Here is an 18,619-nt window from a genome sequence, read left to right on the forward strand (position 1 = left end):
CGACCGCCTCTTTAGCATATGTCAATTACAATCAATTCGCAGTTAACGCCGGCTGAGGTGCACCTGGGTTTGACATTTAATTCCAATAGTCGCTAGTGATTGTTAGGTTCTTGATGACTTGAGTCTCTTCATAAGAGAAAATTAGCATCTGGGTGTTTTGACGTTCTCCCTTGAAGATATGATGGCTCTATTTGAAACGACGGGGTACACATCTGTGTTTTCCTACCCGGATACAACAAATGACCAGACCCGATGGCTCTGCTAGTGAAAAGGACCACATTTGGAAGCCCATATGCACTTAACTGTATGTGGGAAAACGAGTAACATTACATCTGGCCGGAATGCCAATTACTATGCGAGGAAAAGGGGGAAACGTCACAATAGATGGCCAACTTAAACATTGTTAAAAATTAGTAATCTACTAATTTAAAATGAATCTTTTCAAAATATAGTCGAATCTCGTTATAGAGAAGTTTTGTATTCACTCTAATTTTTCATTCAGGGAACATTCATTTTGACGGAACCATCATCGTCCCTTCCCTGAATCTGCACTCAACAAGCGACGATGTGTCAATCAACGGCATCCTCATATCCAGGATTTACAATTTCGCCCTAAGGAAGGAGGGGAACCAGACGTTCAAGCATCCTCTGACAATTGATCATATTTCCTCTGAAAATGTCTGGACCAATACCCTTAATGGGATTCCAGTAGATGGTGAGTTGATGAATATTAATTTTGAATAGTATATAGAAACAGGCCTGCATTTTCGATACATGCAAGGTTGTGAGGGGCACGACGACCTCATATCAAAAAAGTACCTCTCAATGCTTTTTTTAAAATTAAAAGCGATTCATCTCACCCGATGCATTATAAAGTCCTTAATCCTATATATGGGTCATTATTTGCGCTAAAGCGTTCGTTCATCCCTTCATTCGGCTTCAGAGTTGGGGACACTTTGAGGAATTTTAACGTTACCGATTTTCCAATCTTGGAGAAAAATGAACTTCCACCTTGGGAGGAATTAAATATAAATTTTATTAACGAGTTTGAACACTTGCCGAAATCAACACCTGAAATAATGTACAAAAATTTATTTTACGATCACAGAGATCGCTTTTCAAACTATGAGCCTGTGTTTACTGATGGCTCTAAAAATGAAGATCATGTTGGAGCAGCAGTTGTGATAGGAGATGTTACTATATTGGAAAGATTACACCAGTTTTGTTCAGTATTTACCTCAGAGATATATGGTATATATTTAGCTTTACTTAAACTGAATTTATTTCGGAGGGAAATTTATTTTATATACAGATTCAAAAAGTGCAATCGATGCTCTGAAGAATGTCAATCCTCTTAGTCATCCTCTGGTTCTTAAATGTGCAGAAATGTACAAATATTTAACCTATAAAGGTCTGTATATTGCTTTTTGTTGGATTCCTGACCATGTGGGTATTGTAGGTAATGAGGTAGCTGACCAGGCATCTAAAATGGCTACGCTCACGGTGGAAAACTTTGTCCCACTGATTCTTTACAAGCTGTTAGGAATTTGATCAATAAAAAATGGCAAAGAAATTGGGACGAGCAGCTCACAAATAAATTACACGCGTTTTGGCCTTTTATCGGTTGCGTTAATACATCTAATTTAAGCAGGAAACAAGATGTAATATTGACTCGCCTTAGAATCGGTCATATAAAAATTACGCACAAGCACTTGCTTTGTTCAGAGCCTGCACCTATTTGCTCTCATTGTCAATGCATTCTTTCAGTGCGGCATATTTTAAGAGTGTCAAAATTTTAATACATATAGACTCAACCGATTTGGAACAAATAGCGTTACCTTAAGCCAACTGATTGGAGAAAATCCCCATCCAAACCTTTTTAAGTTCCTTAGAGATGTAAATATTTATAATCTCATTTAAGTTCTTTTCTTTAAACTTTAAAATTTCCTTTTACTGAACTGGTTATTATCACAAAATATGAAGAATGTACATATCCAGTGTTAGGCGCAGTTTAGTCAAATATGGCTCTTGCGCCATAAAACGCAACTCAACCAACCAACCAACCAACCAAAAAAGTACCCGGCTCTAATTTTTTAGAAACACTCCTAGTGGGGGGGGGGATCATTTTTTTTAGAAACAATTTCATTATATGTAGGATGATGGTGAAGTTGTAATACTCGTTAAAACTAAAGGTGGGTTTACATTCAGCTCGTTACAAGATTCCAATAAGTCACGCGCACTGGTGTGGTTTGGATAGGAGGGTGCCAGCTCATGTCGTCCTCGCCATCTGACCGCAGTTCAAAATGACGAGGTTCGTTCCGAAATAGCCCTAGTGTTGCTTTAAAATCGGACTTTAATATAACTAAACTAAACCAGTAAGCCCCACTTGCACTTTTTACAAGCTTTTATCTTGATCAAACGAAGGTTTCAATAATATGCTCACGGATAATAGAAAAAACTAGCAGTTTTGGAGTAGTCTTGGCAGAACATTCGAGACTGAATAAGGGTCTTAATAGATTCTTCAGCGAAATATCTTTAAGCTTCAAATTTTAAGTCGTATAATTCATACTATTATTGAGGCTTTAAGGACTGGCTAAAGGAGGCTTCTGTTCATTGCATTATGTATCTTTTTATTTTTTTGAGAGCTCCCGTAAAATTTGCACTGAAGCGGAAGTGATTAAAATTGAATACGAAACTTTTTTTGTTTAAAACCTAAAATGATTTTTACCACGAATACAGAAAGTCTATTCTGTCGGCAAGAAATTTTAAGTTCATAGAATATTTATAATTAATGCAATAGCTAAAAGAATTATCCAATAAAAACATTTGATCATCAAATTCGGTTTAGTTTTGTTTTCAAAAGAATTTTGATGTAAATAATATATTTTGTTTCAGTCGATAAATGTTTTCTGAAAAAAAAAAATGCAACCCAAGTTTCGTACAAACCTTTGGCCCTAAGGAATTGTATTCAATAAAATATTCTTGATACTTTAAATCTTAAATTAAAATTTTTTTCCATATTCTACGATGAAATCTGACCGACTTATGAAGCTTTGAATATCGCTATTTCAGGACGAGCAAAATTTTCATAATGGTAATCAGCCTTGGGAAACTTAAGGCGTTGACTGTCGTATCTTTAAGATGATCAATGAATGGTCTAAAATAGCGCACTTTAATGAGATAGTAATATTCAAGTATTCATAACTTACTCAGTTACAGTCGCAATAGAATGGATCTTTTTATTTAAAATGTAAGTGTAACAATTTTTTACTAAAATATTCATGAGAACGGGGATCTGTACAAAAATAGAAAGCTGAAGTTCAGTTCAATAAAAAAAAAGATAAATTCTGTCTACTAAATGAAACTTCACCGCCGTTTAGTTGGCTGGTGCATTTCTACTAATGCTCAGTGGAAACATAATTTTTAGAATAATAACTTCACGATTAGCACACAAACCTGACTAAAATCTGATGCTGCATATCAAATTTTGAAAATCTATTGATTAGTCTGAATTTCCATAAGAATAAAAAAAATCTAAGAGGTTTCACTTTATAAGAAATACTCAACTGAGTTTTGATGTTTAGATTTACATATTCATATTCAATCTCTGGTATCATTTACAAATTAAATAATTGCTTGCATAATACTTAAATTCTTAATAGCGACATCTGATTGTTTCCAGACTTGCTTTTACTTCGGGGTGAACAAACCGTAAATGGAAATTTAGAATTTTTTGACATAACGACGCAGGATATCGCAGTCAACCGTGTCAATTCCATTCCTGTGGAAAGCTTCGTCACCACCAGCTCTGTTCAAACAATTGGAGATCTCAAAAATTTTGCCATTCTTAAATCCCAATTTATAGACGTGGATGGAGAAACAAATGGCGTAAGTATTTCTTTATCTGTTTACATTTATATTCCTAAGCAGAATAATCCGTCCATGGCACCTATCGATAATCACCATCGAATAGTCAAGTGTTACTGAAATAGTCAAGTGGAAGCCCGAAACAACGGCAAATGGAAACCGATGGTTTATTCCACAAGGAAACGCGACAAACAGCTCAAGCAAATAGAACATGACAATAGCTTCATAGTGCAGCTAGAAATCGTTCCGTTATCAGCAGCCCGAAATCAGTGGAGGCGTTCGAGTGATCGCCTCCATTCAGTCTCCGTCACAAGGTATTGTATTTTCTAGAAGGATCTTTGAATCATGGCTTCTAATTGAGATATCATAATTCTTTTATGTTCCAGAATCTTCATTTTTTTTTATCGCTTATTCTCCACCAATATCGGGGTTCAATAACATAGCACATATTCGGCATCCATTATCTGTGTATTTTTAGCGATGATACTACCATTATGGCAAAGTAATACTATGGATTCGTAGCAACATACTCGAATAAATTTACCTATTAATAATCGTGAAATTTCGTTCTGATCAGTATATGTCGGATTTTAAGAAATCGTGGACGGATTATTCCGCTTATAGATGCAAATAGGTTAATGAGCTTTCTAAATGGTGTCCGACTTTACTTTTTTTTTCCCCATCAGGAAGATTTGCAGAAATTCAGTCAACAGATTGTTTCAATATTTGACGATGACGAAATAACTGCCCAATGCACTGTGGAATCGATTTTGGAGATCAAAGGAAATCTCTACCTGATGGGTTTAATAAACAACTTGGTTAGTCTTGTGCAACTATCTACTTCCAGTGTATTAAAGCATACGGATCAAACATTAAAAGGTAAAAAATTATTTGATTTCCAATGGTAAATTAAAAAAAAAATCGTTGCTTTTCTACTCGGTTTGCAGCAAAAGCCGTTTGAACCAAAAATGAAACTGATTAAAACATAAGAGATAATACAACACACACTCGAGTATCCGGCTTAATATGGCGGAAGGGCAGGCTGGATAATAATAATAATAATAATAATAATAAACCCAGATGGGTCGTAGTTCTATGAAATCGTTTCTTTGTTCGCCAATACCAGAAGACAAAGTTTTGACATTAGTGCTCATTGTTATAATGCGTATTTTCTCGCTTCTAATTGAGTACTAAGCCCTGCAGTTATTTCAAGCCACGTAGAATGTGAACGTGTCTCCGGGCCTTTGAATCATAGAAGCAGTTGCCGGTAACGTGTCAAGTTAAAATAGACTCAGTACTGGTAGTTTATATATGTTTACATATAGCACTGCATATTCAAGAATTTATTAAAGAAAAAGTAAATTAATAGATATTAATTGTTCACATTATAAATTCTACAATGCTCAACTTAAATGCAGGAAACGTAAACAAAACATTAACTTAAATCATAGGCTTAATTCTCAAGAAATATCGATTCAAACTGATTTGATAAATAATTATACAGATAGAAAGGATAGCCTTAAGATAAGAGTCAAAAATTAATTTTTAGTTTTAAAAAAGTTCTTAATAGACGTCCGTTACACATTGACGAAACAATGAACAACAATCAGAACTCTGCTCTTTTCCTGTCGTAACTTGTATTTTGCACACGACACGTAGAACCATACGTCCGCTTCCAATGTCTTGGCAAGGTTACCAATAGAACTCCTTGCCAACCATTTCTCATTTAATTACAATAAAAGAAAACTTGGCCGGATTGTACGGAAGCCGGATAGCCTTAATACGTATAATGCAGGAAACATAAAACATTAACTTAAATCATAGGCCTAATTCTCAAGAAATATCGACTCAAACTGATTTTAAAAAAGGAAATGTCCGGAATGTACTGTACATTAAAAAACAATTGTTATGTTGTATCATTGCAGGACCCTTCGTGTTTACCTCGCAGGTTGATGTCCTCGAAAACTTAGATGTATCGGGTTATATAAACAGCATCGATACCACTCAACTTGTGACACTGTCAACAGAGCAAACCATATCTGGTGGTGTCCTATTTCAGGAGCAGCTGACTATAAAAGTCGATCTGATTTCAAACAATATTAATGGAATCGATCTAGACAAGACTGCTATCAAAAAAACGACCGAGCCGCAGTTTGTGGGCGGATTTGTGACTTTCAGCCAGCAGCTGACTGCGACTGAAATCAGCATGACTGAATATGTGACACTGGATACAGTGGATCCTTCTATGCTGGTCCAGAGCATCGTGCGGCACGTGGAAGGGGTCGTGTGGGGCGATGAGACTGTTTTCCACGACGTCGTTGTGCTCGGAGATTTAGTCGTTTCTGAAGGGATAAATGGATACACCATTTCTGACTTGCCGACTACTGTATGGTTAAAGGCAAGAACACAAGTAAGTTCAATTTCCAAGACTTTCCAATGGCATAATTAGATTAAAAGGGAGGAAAAGAACACGGAATTAAATCCTATAATCTTTACACACCTATAATACACACCTATAATCTTTACTTATTTGCTAATAATAAAAGCTAGTATTGTTCGTTTTAATATTCCGAGACGACCGTTTTTGACGATCCTATCTCATTGAGGGGTGAGACGCGGAAGGACGTGTGCATTTCGTTAATCCAATTTATTGTTAAATAGGAAGATTTCATCTTTCGTCTCACCCCTATGCCGAATTAAACCCGTCCTAACGCGTGCGCAAAAGTGCGGAGAGTTTTAAATCCTTTGGCAAACAATGTGTCTGTACTGATGCACTACAGGAATGGTATTTTACTCAGAAGTAAGCACAAATAAAACTTGGAGCATTCTTAACTGATTAAAAAAAATTTAGGTGGTTTTTCAGTTAGAACTTCCTCAAATATTGTATAAAAATTAAATTAATATTATATTAAAGATATACCTTTCCAACGATATCCATTTGGTTTTTTTTCTTTAGATTAAACATATATTAATATATAAACATTGCTACTATTCAATCCTTCAGAATGAAAAAAATAAGTGTATTAATAAAAGTGTTATGTCAAATAACGCAAGGGAAATGCGTCATATTTTCTCAGAAAATATTCTTAAATAATATCGCGCAAATAAACCTTGTGTTAATTAAGTCTATAACTCGAGACTATTCAAGAAACTAAACCTTACATCTGTTTTTTTTCCACAAAACGAAAAGACTCGAATCTTCCAGAGTTAGAAAGTTGCAGAAATTATAGGAACATTCTAGAACAAATGAGAAATAAAGTAAATCAATAACAAAACAATTGTTAGGGAACTTGCCTGCAATCAGATACGAACTTGTGAACTGTTCAGTTCATAGCATTCTATCACTAAGCCATTCAGTTCGTGCCAAGTTGGAACAAGTTTCGTTATAATATTTCAAATAGTGTCTGACTAATAAGTTGATTAAATAATCTTAAGTAGATGTCTTGATGAGTAGATTAAAATATCTGAAATAAGTAGATTAAGATATCTTAATAAATAGATAAAATACAGGTACGCAAAAGAATTATTGGTAAGAATTTGAATATCAAAAAACTTATACATTTACAACAGAAATTTTAAATAAATAAAAAAAAAACTATTTGAGCATTTTTAGCACTAATGGAAAGTTAGGTTTTTAAAAATTTCATTTAAGGACAAAAAAAAAATATTCATTTTTAAAAGCAGTTTTAGAGCTTGGGCGCAAAAAGTTTAAAAGCTATTTTCGCAAAAAAATATATAAAATAACTAAATTCGAATGAAATGTTTACTAATCTATACGATTTCAAAATCGGCTTTCTCTATTTTAAAAAATTAGGTATGGTACACCAATAAACATATTTATCTGAATTTCTTCATTGATTAAATCAAATTATAAATTTTAAATAAAGCTTTTGATTTTGATAAAACTGAGCAATGATATTTCGCTATAAATTTATTTCTAACTCGCCACCTTTGGCGAACTGGCTGGTCGCCAAATCTTAATGTTCGTTAAAATTTTAAATTAAATATTTTATGCAATTCCTACTTTAATAGCTTCATCAAAATATTTAAAAACTTCAAATTTTGATAGTCATATAATTCACTCATAATATTATAAAGGCCTTCAGTCATAACGTAATATGTATCTCTCTAATTTTCTGTTAGCTCCCGTAGAATTTATACTTTAAATTAAAGTGGAAAGGATTAATCTGCAATTAATATAATAATTTTTACTGAAGCAAAGTATTTTTTTGTAATATGATTACTGAAAACAATCACTGAGCGTTTAAACTTTATGGGCACTAAAGAATATCTTTCTTAATTTATGTAATATCTCAAGAATTTGTCAACAAAATTTTCTCATTTATCAAGAGCAGATCGATTCATTAACAATGTTTAATTTAAAATGTATCAAACACTAAGAAAATAAAACGAATCATTTAAAATAATCGGTTGAAAACAGGTTAAAAAAAACTACTTAAAAAACGATGTACTTAAAACTATAAGCATATACAAAAAATATATAACTAACATAAATACAATTTTTAAATACAAAAGCATGCAACTAACCTAAAAATAATTTAAATAAATCGCATCCGAATCGGAACACAATGCGCATACGTGAAATTTCAACGCCAGTTAGATAACGCAAATGCCTGAATTTTTCTACGCCAGTCGGGGTAACGCTATTCAGATTAGAAATTTTTAATTTCCTTTATTCTGTTTTATTTTAATTCAAAAGTACTTCAGAATGAATCTGAAATATCGATTCATTAACAATGTTTAATTTTAAATATATCAAACATTAAGAAACTAAACAGAATCGTTTGAAATAATCGGCCGAAAAATCTTAAGCCTAGTCTGATTAGCGTGGAAAAAAAATGAAGCCTTACTCATTTGGTGGTGGGGAAAATGAAGATTTTTTGGCTAGAAAGTTAGTTTTTAATTAATAATTAAAATTCTAATTAAAAATTCAAGAAAAGGGACCCCAGGTGCACATTACCGACCTCCTAGGTATACATGTACCAAATTCGGTAGCTGTAGGTCAAACGGTCTGGCCTGTAGAGCGCCACACACACACACACACACACACACACACACACACACACACACACACACACACACACACACACACACACACACACACACACACACACACACACACACACACAGTGAGCTTTATATAAGTATAGATAAATATTTTATTTTATGAATTATTTACAAAATAATTGTTTGAAGAAAAATTTAATTGCAATAGCTCATGATGTCACCTTACTGATACCCAAATGAATGCCAGTCTGAATTCATATTTAATTCAAATTCTAGACTCAACTTATAGTTAGGTGGTAAAGGCAGAACTTATTCTATTTGAAACACCGAATGGTTGCAGTTTAGAATAACCGCTCAATTTCCCTTAAAATCTAAGAGATGCATGCTGAATCTGTACCAGGCTCGTATGTCTCGCTGGGGAGGTTTCGAAAATGCCTTCTGTATTTGACCAGGATTTCCAATTAATAGATCCAATTTCCAGTTAATAGATCCAATTTCCAGTTAATAGATCCAATTTCCAGTTAATAGATCCAATTTCCAGTTAATAGATCCAATTTCCAGTTAATAGATCCAATTTCCAGTTAATAGATCCAATTTCCAGTTAATAGATCCAATTTCCAGTTAATAGATCCAATTTCCAGTTAATAGATCCAATTTCCAGTTAATAGATCCAATTTCCAGTTAATAGATCCAATTTCCAGTTAATAGATCCAATTTCCAGTTAATAGATCCAATTTCCAGTTAATAGATCCAATTTCCAGTTAATAGATCCAATTTCCAGTTAATAGATCCAATTTCCAGTTAATAGATCCAATTTCCAGTTAATAGATCCAATTTCCAGTTAATAGATCCAATTTCCAGTTAATAGATCCAATTTCCAGTTAATAGATCCAATTTCCAGTTAATAGATCCAATTTCCAGTTAATAGATCCAATTTCCAGTTAATAGATCCAATTTCCAGTTAATAGATCCAATTTCCAGTTAATAGATCCAATTTCCAGTTAATAGATCCAATTTCCAGTTAATAGATCCAATTTCCAGTTAATAGATCCAATTTCCAGTTAATAGATCCAATTTCCAGTTAATAGATCCAATTGACCAGGATTTAACATTAATAGCTTGTTGTACAATATTGTTCAATATTGTGCTGTATTGTATATTATTCAATATCCAACAATATTATACAATATTGTGAATATTGATCAATGCTATATTATACAATATTTATGTGCTACTAGGGTAAAGCAACTCTGAAACTGGACATTATTTGCATTAAGCGTATTTACATTGTTTGTATTTTTAGATTGTGGAAGTTCCAATATACATTTCCAAGGTCACGGCAGAAGCGGATATGGAGGTCAAAACGGTGAATACCTTCATTCTGGACGTCGACGTTGCGCACAGCTACAAAAATGAGACGATAACGTCCGTCAAGACTTTCTTGAATGAAATCATTATACCAAGACATGTGAATACTAACAAAATAGTTTTTAATGGTTTGCACACTGCGTCTATCGAAGATGAGGCAAGTTTACTTTTAGAAATCCTTGGGTTTTTTTTCATTAATGACTATATAAAAGCAATTGCTTTCCTTCGACGTTGTATATGCTGAAAAACCTTATTAACCTTGGTTTATAATGAAATTAACTTAAGCTTCCGTGAGCCGCAATTATTTGTTAGATTTGAGATCATAGCATGGCCTCGTCGCCAAGTTCGTAAGATGTTCGCCAAGCTGCCATTATTTCGGATGACAACGCACGAACACAAATGTTTTGCTTCAATCTGGGTTTAAATTCGGCCAAATATACGACGACCAGTAAGACGACACATGCACAGTGATTTATGTTTACCACAATTTCATACGATAGATTCTGGTATTCCATGCTTGGATATAAATTGCCGTTTTGGCGTCCCTGAATATCTGAATAATGATGACATCTGTATTAAAATGATGAATATTTTCACAAAGAAACCTAGTAAAATAAGAGGTCGACATACCTAAATTTGAAAAACTATAAAAAAATGGTAAATAAAATGTAAAAAAAAAAAACCTCGCATCAGAAAGAACAGAGCAAAAAATATCGGAATTAATCCGATAAGTGTTAAATTTTTTCACGCCAAAAATTTAAAAAAACTCGCCAAATTCTACAAACGCATGAATCGTAGAATTAAAAAAAAACAATACAGCGGCATATTGTTATCCCGTCAGGACAATTACTTGCCATCTACCTAACAGCATTTTTCAGCTTTTCTGCGCATGCTCTCTCTATTGGACGTCTTGTAACTGGCCGCGTGGAAACCCACCTTAAGAATGAGCTTCTCTTTTAGGGTTGAAATTCAAATGTTTTGCGTTACCACATTGGGAGATTTACCACCTAAACATTTTGACAACCGCACTGTATTCCTTTTCTTTTCACATCGTTTGGGATTACAAGAGAGAAACAAATTGAGGCATAAAAAGGATTAGGAATAATTTTTGCATACAGTGTGGAATTGCATTACCATTTTTTTCAGTATGTAAATTTAGTAGTTAATGAATTTAAATGTGAATTTTAAATAAAAAACCTAAAGCAATTTTATAATGCCTACAAAAAATTTTTGATTAATTTTATTAGAAAATCTACCACTAATTAAGAGTATTTATTGCTGAATAATTGCCAATTATTCTCGACTTCAGAAACAAACTTTTGATCCCAATCCTAATTAGGAAACGATTAAAAGAAAGTTTCAAAGAAGATTCATTCTCTTGTATGGATAAGAATTTGAATTTGTATTAAGAGACTATAATAAAAATAAAATATAAAAATACTAAATCTGCTATCGCAAATTTCAAGTTACCATGCGAGAACATTATCTTTAAGTCACTTGGTATCAGTCTGAAAGAAAAACATTTTCTCACACGACTCGTATATAGCAATCCTCAACATTTAGAAAAACAATGGTCTTAAAATGAAACAAATTCTAAATTTTTTTTTCTCGAGGCCAGAATTTATATTATTGAAAAACCAGTTTAAAACGGTTTGAAACAATCGCGGAACTATCAGATTACGCATGCTTCGATATTTAAAAAAGCGGTAGTTTTTAATTTTAGAATCGTTCGAGCTCCAAAGCTTTTTTTTTTTTTTTTTTTTTTTGCCAGCTAGAAAAATTAAAGTATATATAATTTAAAATGGAGCTTTCGATCCTTCTCTCGCTGTTTCGCGTTCATTCTCATTTTCTCTGCTTCTTCGGGTGATAACTTAAGACCCTGCCCTTTATTGGTCAGACAAGAGAATCGGGCATATAGCGAACATTCGTGCCACGTTGTAAATTTCATGGCGATAAGTCTACAAATGTGACAACCTTTATCATTTTCCAATAACCTTAAAAACGAAAAGTTAATGCCTCAAAAGTGATGTCAATTTTCTGCTCGTGCATTTTGTGGCTTCAAACCCCAAACCAAAACATGTTCCCTCATGGTAATAAGCAACTTAATAACATAATTACTGTACTTTAATGAAAACCAGTAATACAGTCATAAGACTGTATAAAAGCGGTTGCTTTTCTTCAACGCTGATATATGCTTATAATGCTTATTAACCATGATTTACAATGAAATTAGCATGCCATTAGCCGCAATTATTTGATAGACATGAGATCACGGGATGGCCTCGTCGCCACGTCCTTGTATGTTCGAAAAGCTGCCATTATTTCGGCAGCAGCGCACGTACACAAATGTTTTGTTTACGAAAGCAGTGTTCTTTTAGGTTGCAATAAGGGGGGACACATTGAGATATTTATCCCTAATTATGCGAGATTTATCCCTTATTGAAACGCATTGAGAGATTTATCCCCTAAAACTTTTGGCTACCACACTGCATTGCTTGCTTAAATAAGATTGCTACAAAGCCTATCGGTTAAATCAATGACTAGCAATCCATCGAATTCAGCTTATTCTCCAATTAATGAGAACGTAGTTGATTCACGAAATAAGACAAATTACGACAAGTAAGCATTTATAATTGAGATTCATTTTTCAGATGTATCGTATCCCAAAGGATGGTAAAATTCACGGTACAAAACGTTTGAAAAATCTCGAAGTTCATGGAGATATTGCAGCAGAACTCTTCAATGACTTGCAGGTCAATAACCTTATGCATCCTACAAAGCCCCAGGAAGTAAATGGTAAATTATATTTTGAAATTAATTTAGAACTGCAGTTTTAACATTCTACAGAATTTTAAATTCCTTATTCGTATGGCTGTTGTGACCTGGTGGTATGGTCTCGGCTTCGGAACCGCATGGTTTCAGGTTCGACCCGAATTCACCGATTTCACCGAAGAACCACCCTGTAAGGTCTGGTGCAAGTTAAATCCGTCGGGGCCAAACGCTGGTGTTATGTGGAAGTTTGGAGGGAGATGTCAGCTCGGGTGTCGTCCACATCATTTGACAGCATCTGAAAATTGATCCATCCCAAAATAGCCCTAGGGTTGCTTTAAAACGGGACGATAATATAATTAAACTAATGCTTGTTCAAAAGCTGAATATCGAATAAATATCTAATAAATTATCTGAAATATTCATTTTTTACATGCAATTATAATTGATATCTCATAAATTTATTTGAATAACGCTTTAGGAAACCACCCAAGTATTTTCGTTTGTTCGCTTACTCTTCGGAATGAATAATTCAATAAAATAGATGTTTAACTCAAAGCAGCAACAATCGAAATCAAAACTCTAATAAGATACGAGACATAAAAGAGGATGATGAACTTAGGATGGGAGTAAAAAAGAATTAACACTCAAAGATTTGGCTACTTTAATTGCAGCTCCAGGGTCTCTAAATTCAAAGGAAGAAACAGTTGTTTCGGTCTGAAAATACATAAATCAGTTTTGTTCATAATGAGCTTTCTTGGGATCATTCCATTCTAAATTTAGTTTGATCCATTTTCTGAATTTTACATTTTTAGGTTTTTTCCATTGTTATTGACCCTCGATCTCTTATATTGAAAAAGTAAGCAGAAAACATCGAACTGTCTGATGGAGAAGTAAGAAAATTTGATTATAAAAAGAAATGTATAATTTTCAAAACATTTTACGAGGTGTTGCAGCTCTACTGACCTAATGGACGAGTCGCCACTGACTGTTTCATCATCCATTTCCCCATATCAGTTACAATACCATTAAACTAATATAAACTTCTTATTTACTAATCATTAATTTCATCTGGTTTTTCATTCTAAAAAGTTAAAATGCCCAATTGATATGCTAACCAAGCATAACAGAATTAGTCAAATGCTCTTGTTTGTTCTTGTTGTAATTAGGTTTACGTGTAGTTGTAGTTGACTCCAATTATTGCGACATGTTAGAAAAATAATTTTATTTTTAAACTGAAGAAATTAAATAATTGATTTTGATTACAAGCTTCACCGAGTCTTTTGAAGAAAAAGGAAAGAATAAATTTTCAGAAGCATCGCCCGTGACAATACCCGGATGATAGGCAGCACGCCAGTTACGTCACACACAGCCTCGACGGAGCCTGTAGTTTAGATTCATATTGATGATTTGATTCATTCACTACATTCTAATAATATTTTGAAAGTGGATCAAATGTTTGTCTTTTATTCAAAAAAGTTATTGGATAGATTTGATGCTAATTACTTTTCCATATTTCAGGCAAAATAAGATTTCCTTCGGAGACGACTGTCATACAGAATGTTTTCTACTCGGACACCGTAAATTTCCATACTTTCAAAGGAACCGATCTTCGGATATTTATTGATAACGCTGTTACGAAAGTACCAAAGTACGGTATTGGAAACAAAAAATTTTCGACCATTGAAGGTAAATATTACAAAACTCGCACCAATCATCTTGTATATTGTCTTTAAAGCAGCGTTTACACGAGGCCAACTATTGCGCTTAATGGATGGTGCCGCCTACCTTAGGAACTTCACGTAACTCCAATGGAACAAGGAAATGGTTGTCTTATCGGGACAACTATTCTCCATTGTCCCATTAGTCACGTGATGTTTCTGAAGTAGGTGTGACCTTCTAATGCGCGCAATAATTGGCCTCGTGTGAACGCTGCTCAACTCATAATTTCCATCGCATGTGGTTATATCTTGATGCCTATTCAATTTATATTATTGCTGTAGCAATATTTCTTTTATTGCTTTACTAGTCGCCTCAGGCGACCATCTGGTTCGACAGGAATATTGGTTATATTTGTTTTGGAATAAAATGTTGAGATATAAGCGCATGTTCACTAGTCCGCCAAATTGCCTGATATTAAAGTGTTAGTGTTATTATTAGTGTTATTTTAATCGTATTATTTTAGCTTTATTTATTGAGTACATGAGCCTTCCTAATGCAGTCTCATAACATAGGACTACTAAAGACTTGAATGTCCAGGTCTAAATTTTGTGATTTTGTAACTTCAATTTTTTGTCTTGTAAAATACACAGGCACTAAACAGAATTCTTCTTCCTTAGTTTTCAACAATGGAGGAAAATCACGTGATTAAATATTTTGTGAATGAAACGTATTGAAATTCGGGACAACAACGCCTGTAGTTAGGAATAAGCCAAAAAATATTTTTTTTAAATTGCTAAAATTCAGTAAAAATTTTCCAGATTTATTAAATTGATATAATTAGTCACATTTTTTTTATATTTTAAAATGGTGTGAAATTTATTTTTGTACGGTAAAATTTTTGGAAATTATCGCTTAAAAACGTCAAAATTCAGCTTAATATTTAATTAAAATTCTAGTATTTCAAAAGTCACTCAGAGGTGTATTGCCACCCTGTAAGGTATATATTGAATCGGATCTACCAAATTTGGCAAATCGTTTGATCAATTCAAGCGATCTTGCCCGCAGAGTGCCAACATAACACTATAGAAATCAAATAGTCCAGTCAAATTGAATTGTGGCATGGGAAAATATGTGGTAGCTACTGTTGGTTTGAGTTGACTACCCATAATCGGCCCCTAGGTTTGCATCCAGAAGATATTGGATAAGGGGGTGGGTTTAGAAAACCGGCTTTCCCGTTTAAATAAAGCTATTAATGTAAAAATTTTAATAAAAAGGTTGTTTTAAAAACTGCTATAAAACAATTTGTCGAGCATTGATGGCTTAATTAGGGTTAAAATAAATTTTAAAGAGAATTTGGGAAAAATAATCCTATTCCAAAAGATTCTCAGATTTAGCATTGTATTAGAGTGGTTGATTTGCGGGGAAAATTGATGAAAATGGAAGTTAATATTTTATCGTGAATGTATTTCCCGATGGCCATCACGTTCACCTTATTTCATGATTTTCAATAACCGAATAGTACGAAGATTTTCAAATTTATCCGTTATTTGAATATCGACTATTGATACCATTTTAAAATGGGAAAAATACATTTAAAATGGGGTTACTTTTCTGCCTACGAATTCTGATTGATAGAAAATTTTTCGACGATCTTGTTTTTATTCACTTAAAAAGTAAAATTTTTCAAAAATAAAATAGATACGAGATTTCTATAATTACTTTTTGTAACACGTACTTAGAAGAAATTCCAAAATTTCCGCTCAACTTTTAAAAAGGAAATATTAAATAAAGTTTTAAAAAAACTCAGTGTATTACAAGGGATATTCAATATAGAATAAACATTTTAAAAGCGCTTAAAAAGAACAAGAAAAGTTAAGGTATGTGTAGAGGAATAAATAAAAATGGATGCAACTTCGGCAACCATCCGTGATCGCATTACTTCAATTTCGCTTGTATGAAAGAGGTGACGTACGATATGCACGTTAATTTTTATTTTTTTAAACTCGTCTGTAGAAACTTATGACACTGCAGGAAATTTATATAGTAGAAGGCAGGTTTGAAGACATCGACGAGACTTTGTATTTTTAATTCTCTTTAATATCCATTCCGGGAAAGCGTAATTATTTACAAGCAGAGACGCGTACAAGGCCCATCCGCCACAGCGCGGCACAAAAGCAGAAGTAAGAAAAAGCAAAAAGGGACGAAGCAAATTATCACTAGTCTTATATAACATAGGATTTCCGGCCACGTGCCGATGGAATACATATGTTGACCTTTGACAAGGGCAACGAAAGTATCACTTTCATTTGATACTTAGTACTGATGGCGCATTATTTTTAAAGGAATTAAACAGAAAGTAGAATTAGATCAAGAAATAAGAGAATATTTTACTATGGGCTAAATTAAGATGATAAAGTTTTGGAAATTAATTTGGATTAAATTAAGAGTTTAAAATATCATATATATAATATGCATATAACTCTTTGTACATGTTATCTTTTGAACAGGATAACGAGTAATTTTATTTGGATTTTAATTAGCTTGGAATATGTTCTGAATTCGTAAATGGACTATAGCTCAAAGCGGGTGGAAATGGTGGGAGGGTTGAGATTTCCATTTTGTCTACAATTTTCTTAATATTGAAGATAGACGCTAATTTGTCTAATTAGATTTTTCTATTTAAGACGAACAACATTTGTATTTAAAGTTTTTCGATATCTGCAATATCTTAGAAGTTAGGGGCTAAAAATTGATTTTAACGCCCTAATTTTGATTTTCTTTTTACCAGATAGTGACTCAAATGTAAAGGGATCTACCTTTGCCTTCCAGCCTGCAGAGAGGATTTTTCTTTCGTTCAAACTTTCATGGGTTTTTGTCTACCCTCTCGATGACCCGAAAGGGTGTAAGACCTTGAAGGTCGCTGGGGAGAGAACCATTATTTATTAAAAGGCTTACAGCCATCGCCAGAATATGGGCGGTAAATAAGGGTGTACATTTTAGTTCATTTGACTAAAAATATTTAAATAGTTAGCAAACGAAAAACAAATAGGTTTTGGAGATTAAGTTGAAAAGTACATATAGAAAGCAGTAACACACATAAGCATTAAAAATATCATGTCCAAAGGAAGGAAGACATAGTAGCATATTAGACATATAGCAATATCATTGTACCAATATCTAAAATCATATATCTATTCCATTATATAAAGTGAAAAATAAGCAAATGACAAAAATATAAGATGAAAATACAGAATGACAAGGTGAAAAACAGATCTAGAAAGACAAACACATAAAAAGGCATTACATGAAGGTAAATCAAGAATAGAAGCAGAAATGTACAGTTTTTAATAGCTATAATCCTACATAAAAAAAAAAACAAGTTGTGCCAGAATAGTTGCTTAAATAATCAATTAAAACAAGACTGCAGACAACCCAATACGCTGATCCGTCATTCTAGCCTCCTCTGAATTTCAATCAAATATCTTTCGCTTCACAAATCACGCTTGCATTGTATTCATTTGTAAATTTTTTTAACAGGTCAGCATATAATTCTTAACGAAGGAAGCACGCTAAATGGAATAAATTTCTCTGAAACGCTGGGACGAATAGTCACTCTGAATACTCGTCAAGAAATACCCGTTCAGAAAACATTTATCGATTCTATTGAACTCGAGAAGTCGTCAACTGTTTCTTATCTGAATGGTAAACCTTGGGATGGAATAATCAACAGCGTAGTCCTTCTTGATGAATCCAGTCGTATCAGTTCTCAAAAGGCTTTTACAGGGTAAGTTATAATTCAAAATTTTTTCTTCAAATTTTGCTGTTTAAATTTAAGCTAAAATTGGCAAATTAACTTTTGAAGATTTTAAGGACTCCTTAATTAATAATTTAAATTAAACACTTTGTTAAAAGATGAAGGCTGTAT

At 33.3% G+C, this 18,619-nt stretch overlaps 1 protein-coding gene across 1 annotated transcript in view; it reads left to right on the forward strand.

Moving 5' to 3' along the window:
* LOC129969446 (uncharacterized) overlaps positions 1-18,619 on the forward strand; it is a 92,124-nt gene that overhangs the window by 37,068 nt on the left and 36,437 nt on the right. Inside the window, exons 11-18 of the mRNA XM_056084019.1 lie at positions 503-715; positions 3,683-3,888; positions 4,554-4,746; positions 5,793-6,277; positions 10,199-10,420; positions 12,915-13,059; positions 14,554-14,721; positions 18,232-18,478. Of these exons, the coding sequence (XP_055939994.1) occupies positions 503-715; positions 3,683-3,888; positions 4,554-4,746; positions 5,793-6,277; positions 10,199-10,420; positions 12,915-13,059; positions 14,554-14,721; positions 18,232-18,478 (1,879 nt within the window). The remainder of the gene's footprint in view (positions 1-502; positions 716-3,682; positions 3,889-4,553; positions 4,747-5,792; positions 6,278-10,198; positions 10,421-12,914; positions 13,060-14,553; positions 14,722-18,231; positions 18,479-18,619) is intronic.

Source organism: Argiope bruennichi, chromosome 5 (assembly GCF_947563725.1).
Source record: "Argiope bruennichi chromosome 5, qqArgBrue1.1, whole genome shotgun sequence".
In the NCBI taxonomy this organism is placed as follows: Eukaryota; Metazoa; Arthropoda; class Arachnida; order Araneae; family Araneidae; genus Argiope; species Argiope bruennichi.